We start from the raw sequence: 13,862 nt of genomic DNA, 5'->3' as shown, positions 1-13,862 counted from the left end.
GCTGACAAAGCATTCTGTTTGTTCCTGTGCTTCCCCTGCCCCACCTGGTGATTAGCTGTAGGGCATTGACTCCATTGTTGGTATGGTAATTTCCCACCTGCCTGGGCAGAGGTCCTTGTGCAGCAGTTACCGACTTGCATACAGTACAGTGGTGTGCAAACTGTACTGAGGGTGTAACACAAAATCGGGTGTTACAGTGGTACATTTACACAAAGAAGCACTACACAGCAGGAAAAAAAAATAATGACATCTTGAAATTTGCAGGCAAATGGATGGATCTAGAAAATATCATATTGAGTGAGGTAACTCAGACCCAGAAAGACAAATAATACATGTACTCACTCATAAGTGGCTTTTAGACATAAAGTCAAGAAACAGCCTACAATTCAGAATCCCAGAGAACCTAGACAACAATGAGAACCCTAAGAAAGATATACGTGGATCTAATCTACATGGAAAGTAGAAAAAGACAAGATCTCCTGAGTAAATTGGGAGCATGGCGATCATGGGAGAGGGTTGAAAGGGAGGGGAGAGGAAGGGAGGGAAGAAGAGAAAAATGTATAGCTCAATAAAATCAATAATAAAAAGAGTGTCAGGATGCTTTGGATGAAAGAAAAAAAAAAGAAAGTGGACAAGAAAGGTGAAGTGGTATTAAGTAGGAAGATCTGCAATTTAAAATTTTAAATACAAGATACCATTGATAAACTAACAGCTGAATAGAAACCTAAATAAAGAAACAAGGGCTGGGTATGCAGCATGCATAAGGCCCTGTGTTTAATCTTCAGCACTATATATACCATGCACAGTGGCACACATATGCAATCCAAGTACTCAGGAGTTGGAAACAGGATGACCAGATACTCATTCCTAGTCCCCCAGAATTTGAGGCCGGCCTGGATACTTAAGACCCTATCAAAAATAACAAGAAACGTGGCTGAAGAGATGGCTCAGAGTTTCAGAATACATACTGCTCTTACAGTGGACTCATTTGGTTCCAGACACCCGCGTCAGGCAATTCACAACCTGCAAATAACTTAGTCTTAGGGGATCTGAAGCCCTCTTCTGGATTCCTCAGCACCTGCATGTACATGTTCAGATATACACATAGGTACACACTTACACACATAATTTCAAAAGATCATTTTTAAAAATAAAACAGTGTATTTTCAATTTAAAGGGAATGACTGACTGACAAGTGAGAAACCCCAGAGACAGAAATGCTCCTCAGAGGCTGGAACAAAGACACCATTAAGAAGAAAGTAATGTTAAGATGAAATGGGGAAAGTGAATGGCCTTCCCAGTCCCAACAAGAGGCTGTTAACATGGAAAACCAAAAGAAAGTACAGAGCAGAGAAGTGACACAATCTGACTTCTAATGTAATAGGACCACATTCACCACTGTGTTAAGAATAAACCATGAGGGAGGCAAGGCAGAGACAGGGAAGGATCTAGAAATCAATGGAATAACTAAGGAAAACAAATTCTTTGCTTAGATCATGGTAACAGCAAGGGGGAAATAGTGAGACTGTCAATATGTTAAAAAGGGAAGCAGATAGAAATCACTTATAGACTGGCTGCAGGTACAGGCTAACTACCAATAACTGAAAAAATGGAACTCTAGTTCATTAAATTAGGAAAAGTGAGCTTAGGTACTTGAAAAGGTATAGCTTAAGAAAATGAGTAAGAAAGCTGGGTGTAGTGGCATACCCCTTTAATCCGAAGAAGCAGGTAGATCTCTTGGGGTTCAAGGTCAGCCTGATCTACGGTGTAAGTTCCAGGACAGCCAGGGTGGTAAGTAGAGACACCTTGTCTCAAAAAACTACAAAGAGGAGAGCAGGGGGGGGGGGGGGAGGAAGGAAGGAAAATAGGAAGGAAGGAAGGAAGGAAGGAAGGAAGGAAAGAACAAGGATAAGAGCTATATATAGTGACACATGCCTATAACGCCAGCTCTTAGGAAGACTAAGACAGGAGGATGATAAGTCTGAATCTAGACTGTGCTACATTAATAAGGCCTTGAAGATCATGCTTCAAGAAAAAAAATACATGGTGGAACAAGCAAAAGAAATATGAGAAACAGTCACCAAGAAATAAGGAAAATTAACAAAGCAAAGTACCCCAAAAGTGAAATCAGAAAAGGGTTTCAAGGAGAAGGTATAACTGACTACAGCAAACACTGCTGGGATGTCAAGGAAGACAACTTTGTCAGAGTTAACTGATGGAGTTAGCAACACAGAAACTACTGCTGGTATTGAAGGGATCATATACAGAGAAAACTATTCCCCAAGTCTCAATTTCTTATCTGTGATATGGATAATAAAAGTAAATAACTCACATATTTGTGATAAATTAAGTAACACCAAGAATGGAAAGAAATGGCTTTCCCTTGGGACTGATAGGCAGAACAAAATTCTTAAATGTCATTATAAAATTAAGGTGCTTCTTTTTCTTTTCTTTTCTTTTTTTTTTTTTTTTTTTTTTTTTAGAGAAACGTTGTTGTTTAATGGTAAAGCTCAGCACACTCCATCACCAGGACCAGCATGGAGTCGAAGCAGCAGGGACGGCTGGGTGGCCCCATGGAGCCTCACATGGCGAAGAGGATGAGGAAGGCGACCATCAAACAGAAGAGCCCCATGGCCTCAGACAGGGCAAAGCCCAGAATGGCAGAGGAGAAGAGCTGTTGCTTGAGAGACGGGTTCCTGGCATAGCCAATAATCAAGCTACCAAACACTGTTCCAATGCCAGCCCCGGATCCAGCCACACCAACAGTGGCAGCCCCAGCACCAATAAACTTGGCAGCTGTGTCAATGTCCCGGGAAACAACACTGGTCTGGAATTCCCGTCTGGCCACCTGGAGAGGGGAGCTGCTGCAGGAAGGCTGTTTAACCTGTTTAGATGCCTCCTCTGGTCTACTCAAGAGGGAGGCAGACACAGGCCTGATTAGACCCCTGGTACAGGAGCGGATCAGAACTGGAGTAACGAGCAGTACCTTGGTGGTCTGCATTTTTCAATCTGCACTCCCACTCCCCTGCAGCCCCTGCTCGGCCCACGGCACTCTCGCTCCGGTGCTTCTTTTTCATTACATGATTTTTAAAAAGAGGTATCATTAGATCAGCAAATTAAAATTCTTACCTCAATAAACGTTGAAGAGGTAGTCTGTTTTTTCTGAGACTTTTCTTCTTTCTCACAAGATTCTTTGATAGACATCTTGAGAAACTAAAAGAAACATGCAAAACATATTTTTTTTTCTCCACAATAAAAAGTTTATCACAAGCCACTCTTCTCTTAGTTAAATAAGACTCGAGTTTTACAAAACAATTTTCATTTTCTTGCCAAATCCAGCACAGCAAAAGCTAAAACTTGGGGGTTTCTGGGAAAGATCAGTGACCAAAGAGATTCACAGGGACTCTCTGGGTTTCTTTCATTGAAGAAAGCAGAACTTTTATTTTACTGGGAGTGCCAGGCTTAGATAGAGTTTTAGAGATACAGGCTCAAAGACATCTCAAGGCACCAAAGGGTACAACTAAAGGCATTTTCCTTCTGGCTATTAGATGACCCAGAAGTTTTCCAAAGACTTGGTAAAGCCGCGGGAAGGATTCTGTATTACAGATTGCTGTTGACTCTAGGTATGCCCTTTCAAGGAATTTCTAAATACTCTCAAGATGTAGTTGTTTGCCCTCAGTGTCTTTTCTTATATTCTCTTGCCTAAAGGTCTGCTCCTTCAGCTTCATCAATCAACTTTTCAGGAATGGTTCTCAAGACAAACCTTTGAAACTCTGCCTTTTACCATAAGCATCAGATTAGCATTTTGACTGATTATTTTGCCCTACCTACACCTGAAAACATATTAACCATAATTCTGCATTTCTCAACACTATGTGATATTTCAAACAAATGGCATACGTTTTTCTAAGCTCCAGTTTCATCTTATGCAAATAGAAACAACTTATCTCTGAACATTTTTGTTTTTGTTTTCATTTTGTTTTTAGAGACACGGTTTCTCTGTATGGATCTGGCTGTCCTAGAACTAACTTATAGACCAGCCTGGCCTCAAACTCAGTGATCCAGCAGCCTCTGCCTCCTGAGTGCATGGATTAAGGTTGTGCACCACCACATCTAACCCTAGAACATTTTTTAAGAAGCCAAAGAGTACAGTAGATATAAAAATTACTTTGACATTGGTGAGATGGCACAATGGACAAAGTCCTTTCTGCACAAGTCTGATGACCTGAGTTTCATCTCCCAACCCCACAGTAGGAGAGAAGTGATTCCTAAAAGTTGTCCTATCACTTCACACACACACTGTGACAAGCACCCATACTTAAGCACACACAATAATAAAATTTTTTAACTACTTTGCACAGTTATATATAGTAGAATCTAAATAAAAATCTATGTGGTTGGCTTTCTATTAGACCTAGAGTTCCTTGAAAAGTGTGCTGCATAAAAAACTTGGAAGGGAAATAGGCTTAATAGATACAATGTGCCTATAATCTCAGCATTTTGGAAGCTATAGCAGGAGGATTGCTCCAAGTCCTAGGCCAGATGGGTCTACATATTAAGTTCTTCAGGGTAAGACTCTATCTAAAAGAACAAAGCAAAAACTGGAGAAATATTCAAGAATGACTAAGTAAATGAATGAGTGAATTCATTCTCCTTAATGTATCAACTTTTTTATTCTGAGTTATTTCCAACTCTTTCCTAAACCACAGATTCTCTGTTCATTTCCTAACCCAGTTTCACTTTTTCAGTCTCACTTTAGACCAAGTCAATACCATTAGCCAATGACAGAGAGAGAGAGAGAGAGAACGAGAACAAAGCAACAGAAAAAAAAATGTGTTAAGACAAGCATAGCCATACCTTATGGTCATAAACAGTCTCAAGCTTGTGGGCACTGGTAGTGCAGAGAAGCATCTTGGGGTGGGATATGGTGGTCAAAGATTGGACAAATCACCAAGTCTGTGAGGGCAGGACAGAATGAAAGTGAAGCCTGAAGAACAGTTAATAGGTGGCGATGGCAATATGAATATAACAAAGACTATAAGCCAAGTAATCCAATTATTCCTGGTTAGTCATAAATCAAATAGGTAAAGGTGTATAAAATTAGATCTCCCAGCATTAGGGAGGCAGTGGCAGGCTACACAGATAACAAAAAACCAAACCAAATAAAATAATATCTAATTCCTGGCTGGCATACCCTGCCCCAAACTCACCAGTTTCCTCTGCACACGTCTCTGGTTCCTACATAACTCAGCCAATTTGGCTCTGCCAGTCTTTTGGCCCAGGCATCTCTCTTGGTTGGTGGCTCCTCTCCCCTCCCCTCTCTCCTCACACATCCTGGCTCAGAGTCATAGTCATTCTAGACTCTCCCAGATGTCTCTGTCTCTGCCTATGTTTTCCCTCATATATGTACAATAAACCTTTTCCACCACTGTACCTAGAAGCAGTCATTTCCTCCCCCTCTTTTTCTTTCTTTTTTTTAAAAAATGTCTAATGAACTTGAATAAAAGAAAAATACCGGTAGGTAATGAAGTGGGGAAGAGACTTAAAAAATTAACACATGAACAGTTAACAAACTTCTAAGAACAATCTCCTAAGTATCAAAAATGTTTGCCTTCAAGGATAGTCTATGGTAACAGTTCAATTCATGCTTTTTCTCTCTTGTCTAAAGAATTTAATTCCAGTAGCATGGACGATACAATAAAAAAAAGAAAAAGAAAAAGAAGAACAACAAAAAACTCGCGAGCCTGGCCTGGTGGCCCATGATATCTGTAGTCTCAGCTACTTAAAGGCTGAGGCAGGAGGCCAGACTGAGTCCAGGAATTCTAAGTCAGCATGGATTGTTTCTTTCTTTTTTCTTTTTTCTTTTTGGTTTTTCGAGACAGGGTTTCTCTGTGGTTTTGGAGCTTGTCCTGGAACTAGTTCTGTAGACCAGGCTGGTCTCAGACTCATAGAGATCAGCCTGCCTCTGCCTCCTGAGTGCTGGGATTAAAGGCGTGCACCACCATTGCACGCCTTTTTTCTTTTTTCTTTAATATTTATTTATTATGTATACAATATTCTGTCTCTGTGTATGCCTGAAGGCCAGAAGAGGGCACCAGACCTCACTACAGATGGTTGTGAGCCACCATGTGGTTGCTGGGAATTGAACTCAGGACCTTTGGACGAGCAGGCAATGCTCTTAACTGCTGAGCCATCTCTCCAGCCCTGCATTGTTTCTTAATATAAGACACTGCTTACAGAGTATGAGGCTGCCTTTGACATTTTTGCTGATCCACCTCAGTTTGATGTTGTTGCTTTGGATACATTAATATTACCTGAAACTTCTCTTCCAATGAGATAGTAGAAAAAAAGCACCAGACAATGCACTATCCAAGGAAAAGCATCTGTCACAGTTAGGACTTCTACTGAAGAAATAAAGATGATGACTAAACACAAGCTGGGAAGGAAAGGGTTTATACTTCCATATCACACAGTCCACCAATAAAGGAAGTCAGGGCAGGACAAGGGAGGCACGAGCTTATGCAGAAGCTATGAAGGAGTGTTGCTTACTGGCTAGTTCAGTCGGCTTCCTCATACACTCCAGGACCTCCTGGCCAGAAGTGATAGCTTTGCCCTCCCACATCAACTACTAATTTAAAAAGTACCCTAACCCGGTACTCAACTTCATTTGGAAAAAAAAAAAAAAAAGCAAAACAATCCTGTACAATAAAAGAACTTCTGGAGGCATCACAATCCCTGACTTCAAACTCTACTACAGAGCTACAGTACTGAAAACAGACTGGTCTTGGCATAAGAACAGAGAGGAGGACCAATGGAACCGAATAGAAAACCCGTGTATCAATCTACACATCTTAGAACACCTGATCTTTGATAAAGAAGCAAAAAATATCAAATGGGGAAAAAAAGTATATTTAACAATGCCAGTGGTGCTGGCATAACTGGATATCAACATGTAGAAGAATGAAAATAGACCCATACCTATCATCATGCACAAAAATCAAGTACAAATGGATCAAAGGCCTCACCATAAAACCAGCCACACTGAAGCTTATAGAAGAGAAAGTGGGAAGTACACTTGAATGCATTGGCACAGGGAACCACTTCCTAAATATAATCCCAGCAACACAGACACTGAGAGAAACAATTAATAAATGGGACCTCCTGAAACTGAAAAGCTTCTGTAAAGCAAAGGACATGGTCAACAAGACAAAACGACAGCATACAAAATGGGAAAAGATCTTCACTAACCCCACACATCAGAGGTCTGATCTCCAAAATATACAAAGAACTCAAGAAATTAGACACCAAAAGATCACATAATCCAATAAAAAAAATGGAATACAGACCTAAACAGAGAACTCTCAACAGTGGAATCTAAAATGGCTGAAAGACACTTAAGGAAATGTTCAACATCCTTAGTCATCAGAGAAATGCAAGTCAAAACAACTCTGAGATTCCATCTTACACCTTTAAGAATGGCCAAGATCAAAAACACTGATGACAAGTTATGCTGGAGAGGTTGTGGGGAAAAGGGAACACTTCTGCATTGCTGGTGGGAATGCAAGCTGGTACAGCCCCTTTGGATGTCAGTGTGGCGATTTCTCAGAAAATTAGGAAACAGCCTTCCTCAAGACCCAGCAATACCACTTTTGGGTATATATCCAAAGGATACTCAATCGTGCCACAAGGACATGTGCTCAATTATCTTCATGGCAGCTTTATTTGTTTCCAGAACCTGGAAACAAAGTAAATGCCCCTCAATTGAAGAAAGGATAAGAAAAATGTGGTATATTTACACAATGGAGTACTACACAGCAGGAAAAAAACCGACATCTTGAATTTTGCAGGAAAATTGATGAAGCTAGAAAACATTATTTTGAGTGAGGTAATCCAGACACAGAAAGACAATTATCACATATGTGGTTTTTAAACACAAAGCAAAGAAAGCCAGCCTACAAACCACAATCCCAGAGAACTTAGATAACAATGTGGACACTAAGAGAGATTTACATAGAGAAAATCTACAAGGGAAGTAGAAAGTAGAAAAAGACAAGATCTCCTGAGTAAATTGGGAGCATGGGGACCTTGGGGGAAGGACTGAAGGAAGGAGGGGAGAAGCAGAGAGGGGAGCAGAGAAAAATGTAGAGCTCAATAAATATCAATAAACAAACAAACAAACAAAGTATCCTAACCAAAAGAAGTGGCACATGCATTTAATCTCGGAATTCTGGAAGAAAAGACCGGCAGATCTCCATGAGTTCCAGGCCAGCCTGGTCTTTTTGTTTCGTTTTGGGAGGTAGTGGTGGTGGTGGTGGTGGGTATAGTGTTTTATAATGAGTTCCAGACCAACCAAAGCTATAAGGTGAGACCCTGTCTCAAAAAAACAAACAAAAATGGAGATATTTTCTCAATTAAGATTCCCTCTTCCCAGATATGTCTTTACCCTATGTCAACTTGACCTAAAACTAACAAGCAAAGCATCCCTGTGTGCTGTGACATTCTTTAAATTCATTTTGCCATAAAGTTTACATTCCTTTATATGCAAATTAAAACAAATAACTTAAGAGGATTTTCTGTTTGAGCAGTTCTCTAGATTCCAGCATCTTAAACTATGGGTTACAATCTTATATTAGCAACATTAAAGGGTTGCTGAACACACAAAGACTAAAATTAATTGAAAGTAGTGTGTAATGAATCCTAGGTGTTTCTGGCTATACTCACAGCACTGCATCAAGTGACATCACTGCAGCCTTGAACACAATACAAATGAACTTTGTATTGCACATGCCTTCATACCCACAAAACCCTAGCTAATGCTATCTTTAGTACCTTCGCTCATATTCATGGCTGCTGTATGGCATGAACTGCAGTGGTTTTTTTAAGTTTTTTTATTTTAATTATTTATTTATTATGTATAGACTATTCTGTCTGTGTGTATGTCTGCAGGCCAGAAGAGGGCACCAGACCTCATTACAGATGGTTGTGAGCCACCATATGATTGTTGGGAATTGAACTCAGGACCTTTGGACAAGCAGGCAATGCTCTTAACCTCTGAGCCATCTCTCCAGCTCAAACTGCAGTGTTTTTACTAGACATGCAAATTTTTACTTATAGAAACACATTAATAATGGCTTGATTACAGAAAACAAAGAATTTTAATATCTTCCTACAGCACTCAATTACTACATCTTTGGACTATATTGTTTTAGAATGCTTGCATGCAAATTGTTGTTTGAGTTGCTGACTTCAGTTTCTTTCATATTTCAAAAAAGTTAAATTAATTTTGGTTTGAGATTAGAAAAAAATTTCCAATAATTTTTGAAATGATCATAGACACATTTCTGTTTGGTACCCATTACATATTTACGTGAAGCAACAACGTTCTCAGCACTGATTATTATAAAATCAAATAATCATCTCTGAAAAGCTAAAGTACTTACAGTATCAAATATTCAGTTAAGATTTAATTATCTTTTTGTCTTTGATAACTCATGTTAGGGAAAGCTAGACACCAAGTTCTAAATGACACTCAAGTAGCCCACGGAAAGTCACACCCAGCAACCAAAACCAAGTTTCAGACAAGGGAGTGACTTTGAAGCTGACCCTTGTCAACTCTTTACATGACAGTGGACCTAGCAGATAGCTTGGAACTGTATCCTCACTAAATACTCAAAGCCACTTCTGCCCAGGAAGCTAATTTTAATTTTTAACTCCACAAAACATTTGGCAGTTATGTTTATTATTGCTTTAAGATATGGAAGAACAGCTGGAAAATGAAGACAGACATAGGCGTACCTCTGAGTTCGAGGTCAGCATGGTCTAGAAAGTAAGATCCAGGACATCCAGGGCTACATTGAGAACCCCTATCTCAAAAAATAGAAAAACAAAAAGATATAAGATAGCTTATTTGGCAATGCAACTGTTTAAGAATACTCTCTTAAGTCTTCAAACTGAAAATTCTTTCATACTTAGGAATTCTGAACTGAAAGTGCCACTGAATCCCCTTGCTACCATTAATTTAGTGTGTTGTTTAGATGGCATTAAATGATATTAAAATATTAAATCAAGCTTTCAAATTAAGAATCTAACTGAATGCTGAGGATGTCTTTTAAAGATAAGATACAGTGCTTGCTGTCCGTACCCAAAGTCCTGGAGTTCATCCTCAACCTCGCAAGGGCTGCCAAGAGCACAGGAATGAGGGGTGGGGTGGGGGTTCAGGAAATTAAAGATACTGTCAAGTCTTGGATGGTACACTGATATAGTTAACATTTCTTTAAGTTGTAATTGGTGCCATTATCGCATTTCTAATGACTGTTAAACAGTCAGTCAACTCTACACACAAGAATACTCATCAAGGGCTGGAGGGATGGCTCAGAGGTTAAAATGCTCTTCCAGAAGTTCTGAGTTCAATTCCCACCATCTCTAATAAGATCTGATGCCCTCTTCCGATGTGTAGGCATACATGCAGACAGACTACAGTATACATAATAAATATTTTTTTTAAAAAAAAAAAGAATACTTGTCAAAAAGAGGTGATAGACTGACAAAAAGCGTTTTAGCTGTCTTGTAGTATCAGGCCTCTGCCCTACAAGCTTGTGAGCTAAACAAATACTCTACCACTGAGGTAAGCACATTCGCAGCCTTAAAGGGACTTTAGAACTTGCAGAAGATTCCTGGACAATCTGTTTACAATAAACCGGGAAAGGAAAAACACCTTCAAACACACTTTCTACTTAGAAAGGGCAATGAGAAGGTGAACTTCCAGACGGCACTTCACAGGGTCACACAATCAAGTGTCATTTCTTACGCTTTCCCAAATAGGAAATAGACCAGCGAGCAAAGACTTGACCACCCTGGAAGTGTGGGTTTTATACCTGCCTTTAACATTCAAGACAGTCCCAAGCGGGGCAACCAAAAAGGAAATTCATTTTTTTTGGTTTTGTTTTGATGTTCGTTTGTTTTGCTTTTTCCGTCTGCTCCAATGTGCGTCTCAGAAATAAAGGGAAAAAGAACGAGGGATGCTTCGGTGCAAAACAAGCCCAGGATAAAAACGATAAAATCTGGGATGCGGAGGATTCACTGGTCCCCTACCTAGGAGAATCTAAAATGCATCTAAGTGTCCCATGCGCAGATCTGTTTTTAAAAGTCTAAAAACAGGTCCAAACAGCCAAAACCATCTCCCACAACCACACCGCGCTTGTTCTAGTAACAAGGAGGCAAAACAGTAAGAGAAAAGAGAGGTCTGCTCAGAAGCCTGAGGAAAGTTGGGAATGGGGGGCGGGAGCAGACCCAGGACTCTTCCTCAGCGCGCCTGACTGAAAAGCGCCACTGCGACCCCTGCACAGCTAGGCCCACCCCCTCGGAAGCCGCCATCCCCCACAGCTCAGCTGGAGCAACCTGGCTTCCAGTCACACCCTCCACAGAGCGGGGCCGACAGCCCGCCAGCCCACAGAGCCGTCCCGCCACACCTCGGCCCGCAGTTCCCGAGCCAGACAGGCATCCGGGTACCGGAGCTAGGAACGGAAGGCTCAGCGAAAAGCCGTGAGTCCCGAAAACCCTAACTTACCAGAGGCGGAGGCGGCGGCAGCGGCGACTCCCAAGTCCCCGCGGGTGCCAAAGACGCCTTCCTCGAGCCCGCTGCACGCTGGGAAATGTAGTTCTGTGCTCTGACCCAGCCAAGCGCCGAACAATCCAGGGAATTCTAGAGTTCTCGGAGATCTCTGTGTACTTCCTCCGAGGACCGGAACCGAGCCCCGCCCGGGGTGAGACGCGATGCTCCTGGGTATTGTAGTCTTAGCTCGGTTCGGTGGCGGCCAGTGGAGCCCAGAGGCACCGAGGAAACGGAACTCTTACTCCTCATTGGACAGTGTCCACGACACGCTTCTGCGCAGTCTGTGGTGGCGTCGTAACGCCTCAGGGAAGGGGAAGCCAGTGAAGGCTCGCACCGCTGCTTCTGGCCCTCTGTTTTTCGGCTGGCGTGGTTGTGTCACTGGCGCTTAGCTGTTCGTCTGTGGCACCCGTGCAGCCTTCCCATTTGCTTCCCCCGCCCTGGATCCAGCCCTGTGGGCATTAACGTCAATTCTCCTGCTCCGTCGCGAGTCCCCTCCGCGACCCCTGGCACGGAGGCCGTAGCTATGGAGAATATGGCGGAGGAGGAGCTGCCACCCCAGGAGGAGGAGGAGGCCCAGGTCAGGGTCCCGACCCCGACCCCGGAATCGGCTCCGGTCCCAGCTCCGGCCGCAGATTCGGCTCTGGACTCGGCTCCGACGCCGGACTCGGCTCCAGCCCCAGCCCTTGCCCCGGCCCCGGCCCCGGCTCCGGCCTTGTCCCCGTCCCTAGCCTCTGTCCCCGAGGAGGCTGAAAGCAGTAAGTGTAGACGGCCTGATCTTTCTGCCGCAGAGAAACGAGTAACCGTTCCTCGCTGGGGAGGCCCTTCTCCGGGGTGGTTTTTAATGTGGAGAGGCAGATTTAGGGAAACGGGAGAAGAAGGAACGAGAGCGGCAGGAAGGAGTACAGAAAGGAAGGGGGTACCTCCGTAAACCTCGAGGACATCATCATGAAAGATACACGAAGGCCAGGGGTGATGCAGATAAAATAAACACTGAGATTAGTGGCTGTGTCGGTTAGTGTGTCTAGTAGTTTCCCTCTCAACCCAGTCTACAATAGTTAAATAACCCCTTTCAAGTGTGGTACAGTAACGGAGGCAGCCTCTGAGGTGAGAGCCTGTCAAGATTTAGAAACTGTAAACTGATTTTTCAATCAGGACGTACATACACACTCAGGTGGATTTGTCTTACTAAATTTTCTGTAGAATATCTTGCTTTTCAACAGCATTTGAAATCCATATGCTGTATGGAGGCGGACCTGCTAAAAGCCAATTTAACTTTGTTCTTCATTCCATCAGAAGACAATCGTGAAAATTTAATAGTCAATACTTCTGTTCCCTGAATGTGTTTATATGTGCTCCGAGTGGTTTATTGGATCATATAGGAAACACAAGAGTCAGCAAGTTCTTTCAACAAATCTTGTAGTCCATAAATTGATCTTTATACTCTTTCCAAACTATCACTCATGAGAAATTAATACATATATACGATTTCTAAGCCAACTTGGGGTTTGATGTATATAGAACACTCATAATCTAAGAGAATTATTTTGCAGTTCTAAAACTACATTTAAGAGTTGCAAGGCTAGTCACAGGCAAAACAAAATCAGACAGTGGGCTTCTGATCATTTGAAATCACAGGTTGTAGTGGAAAATAAAGCCTTTATTTCTTTTTCTTTCTCTCTTTACAGTCTGATGAACAGAGAGTTTCATACTCTTAAGGAAGTAGCTACTGCCCTCCTGATTATGTTTAAATAGAAGTAGTTCAGCAGTTTGGGGAATGCATGCCTTCTTCACCCCCTTGACATGGGGCATTGATAGTGGCTCCACGTGGTAGTGCATGCCAGTAATCCTAGCATTTGACAGCCTTGCAGGAGGGCTGTTAAATTTTTTAATTGATATTTATTGAGCTCTACATTTTTCTCTGCTCCCCTCCCTGCTTCTCCCCTCCCCTCTTCAATCCTCCCCCAAGATCCCCATGCTGAGGGCTGGCAAATTACAGATCAACCTGGTCTCTTTAAGGAGACATCTTCTCAAAAGTGTGTATAAGTGTTAGGGGACAAGGGTTGGAAACATTTGCATTATAAATGCTAAAATAAATGTGTAGCCTGAAGAATATGCTGTTTAAGAAAGCTTCAAACACATGCTAATCATCTAAAAATGTATTTTCAGTTGATCTAGTTATCCTTTGAAGTTAGTCATAGCAGCCAGGCAAGATGAAGATGGCAATTCTGAATTAGAGTTGAAAATTGAGGAA

General features: G+C 42.0%; 3 protein-coding genes across 9 annotated transcripts in view; 1 reads left to right on the top strand and 2 right to left on the bottom strand.

Moving 5' to 3' along the window:
- Swt1 (SWT1 RNA endoribonuclease homolog) overlaps positions 1-11,699 on the bottom strand; it is a 77,515-nt gene extending 65,816 nt beyond the window's left edge. For 3 of the 6 annotated variants that reach the window (XR_005975470.1, XM_041662959.1, XM_041662962.1), the window contains exons 1-3: positions 11,567-11,623; positions 4,858-4,956; positions 3,130-3,213 (exon numbers count right to left, since the gene is read on the bottom strand). Coding sequence is in view for 4 of the 6 variants with exons in the window: in XM_041662959.1 (XP_041518893.1) it covers positions 3,130-3,213; positions 4,858-4,911 (138 nt within the window). In the remaining 2 variants the exon portion in view is untranslated. Of the gene's footprint in view, positions 1-3,129; positions 3,214-4,857; positions 4,957-9,795; positions 9,819-11,566 lie in introns of those variants that run through there. The other 3 variants (XM_041662960.1, XM_041662961.1, XM_041662963.1) reach the window with 3 other exon arrangements.
- LOC121455306 (ATP synthase F(0) complex subunit C1, mitochondrial-like) lies at positions 2,534-3,054 on the bottom strand. The gene has a single exon (XM_041662964.1). The coding sequence runs from the start codon at positions 2,999-3,001 to the stop codon at positions 2,582-2,584; it is 420 nt and encodes a 139-aa protein (XP_041518898.1). The 5' UTR covers positions 3,002-3,054; the 3' UTR covers positions 2,534-2,581.
- Positions 11,700-11,818: 119 nt separating the features above from the next.
- Trmt1l (tRNA methyltransferase 1 like) overlaps positions 11,819-13,862 on the top strand; it is a 30,039-nt gene continuing 27,995 nt past the window's right edge. Inside the window, exon 1 of one of the 2 annotated variants that reach the window (XM_041663010.1) lies at positions 11,819-12,366. In XM_041663010.1, coding sequence (XP_041518944.1) covers positions 12,135-12,366 — 232 coding nt within the window. In that variant the 5' untranslated portion in view covers positions 11,819-12,134. The remainder of the gene's footprint in view (positions 12,367-13,862) is intronic. The other variant, XM_041663011.1, reaches the window with a different exon arrangement.

Source organism: Microtus oregoni, unplaced genomic scaffold (genome assembly GCF_018167655.1).
Source record: "Microtus oregoni isolate MIOR12 unplaced genomic scaffold, Mior012 000013F_ref0000133, whole genome shotgun sequence".
Classification (NCBI taxonomy): Eukaryota; Metazoa; Chordata; class Mammalia; order Rodentia; family Cricetidae; genus Microtus; species Microtus oregoni.
This window is presented reverse-complemented; position numbering and strand designations above follow the sequence as displayed.

Coding starts and splice junctions, on each gene's coding strand:
- LOC121455306 (XM_041662964.1), bottom strand. CDS start 3,001: ATGCAGACCACCAAGGTACTGCTCGTTACTCCAGTTCTGATCCGCTCC.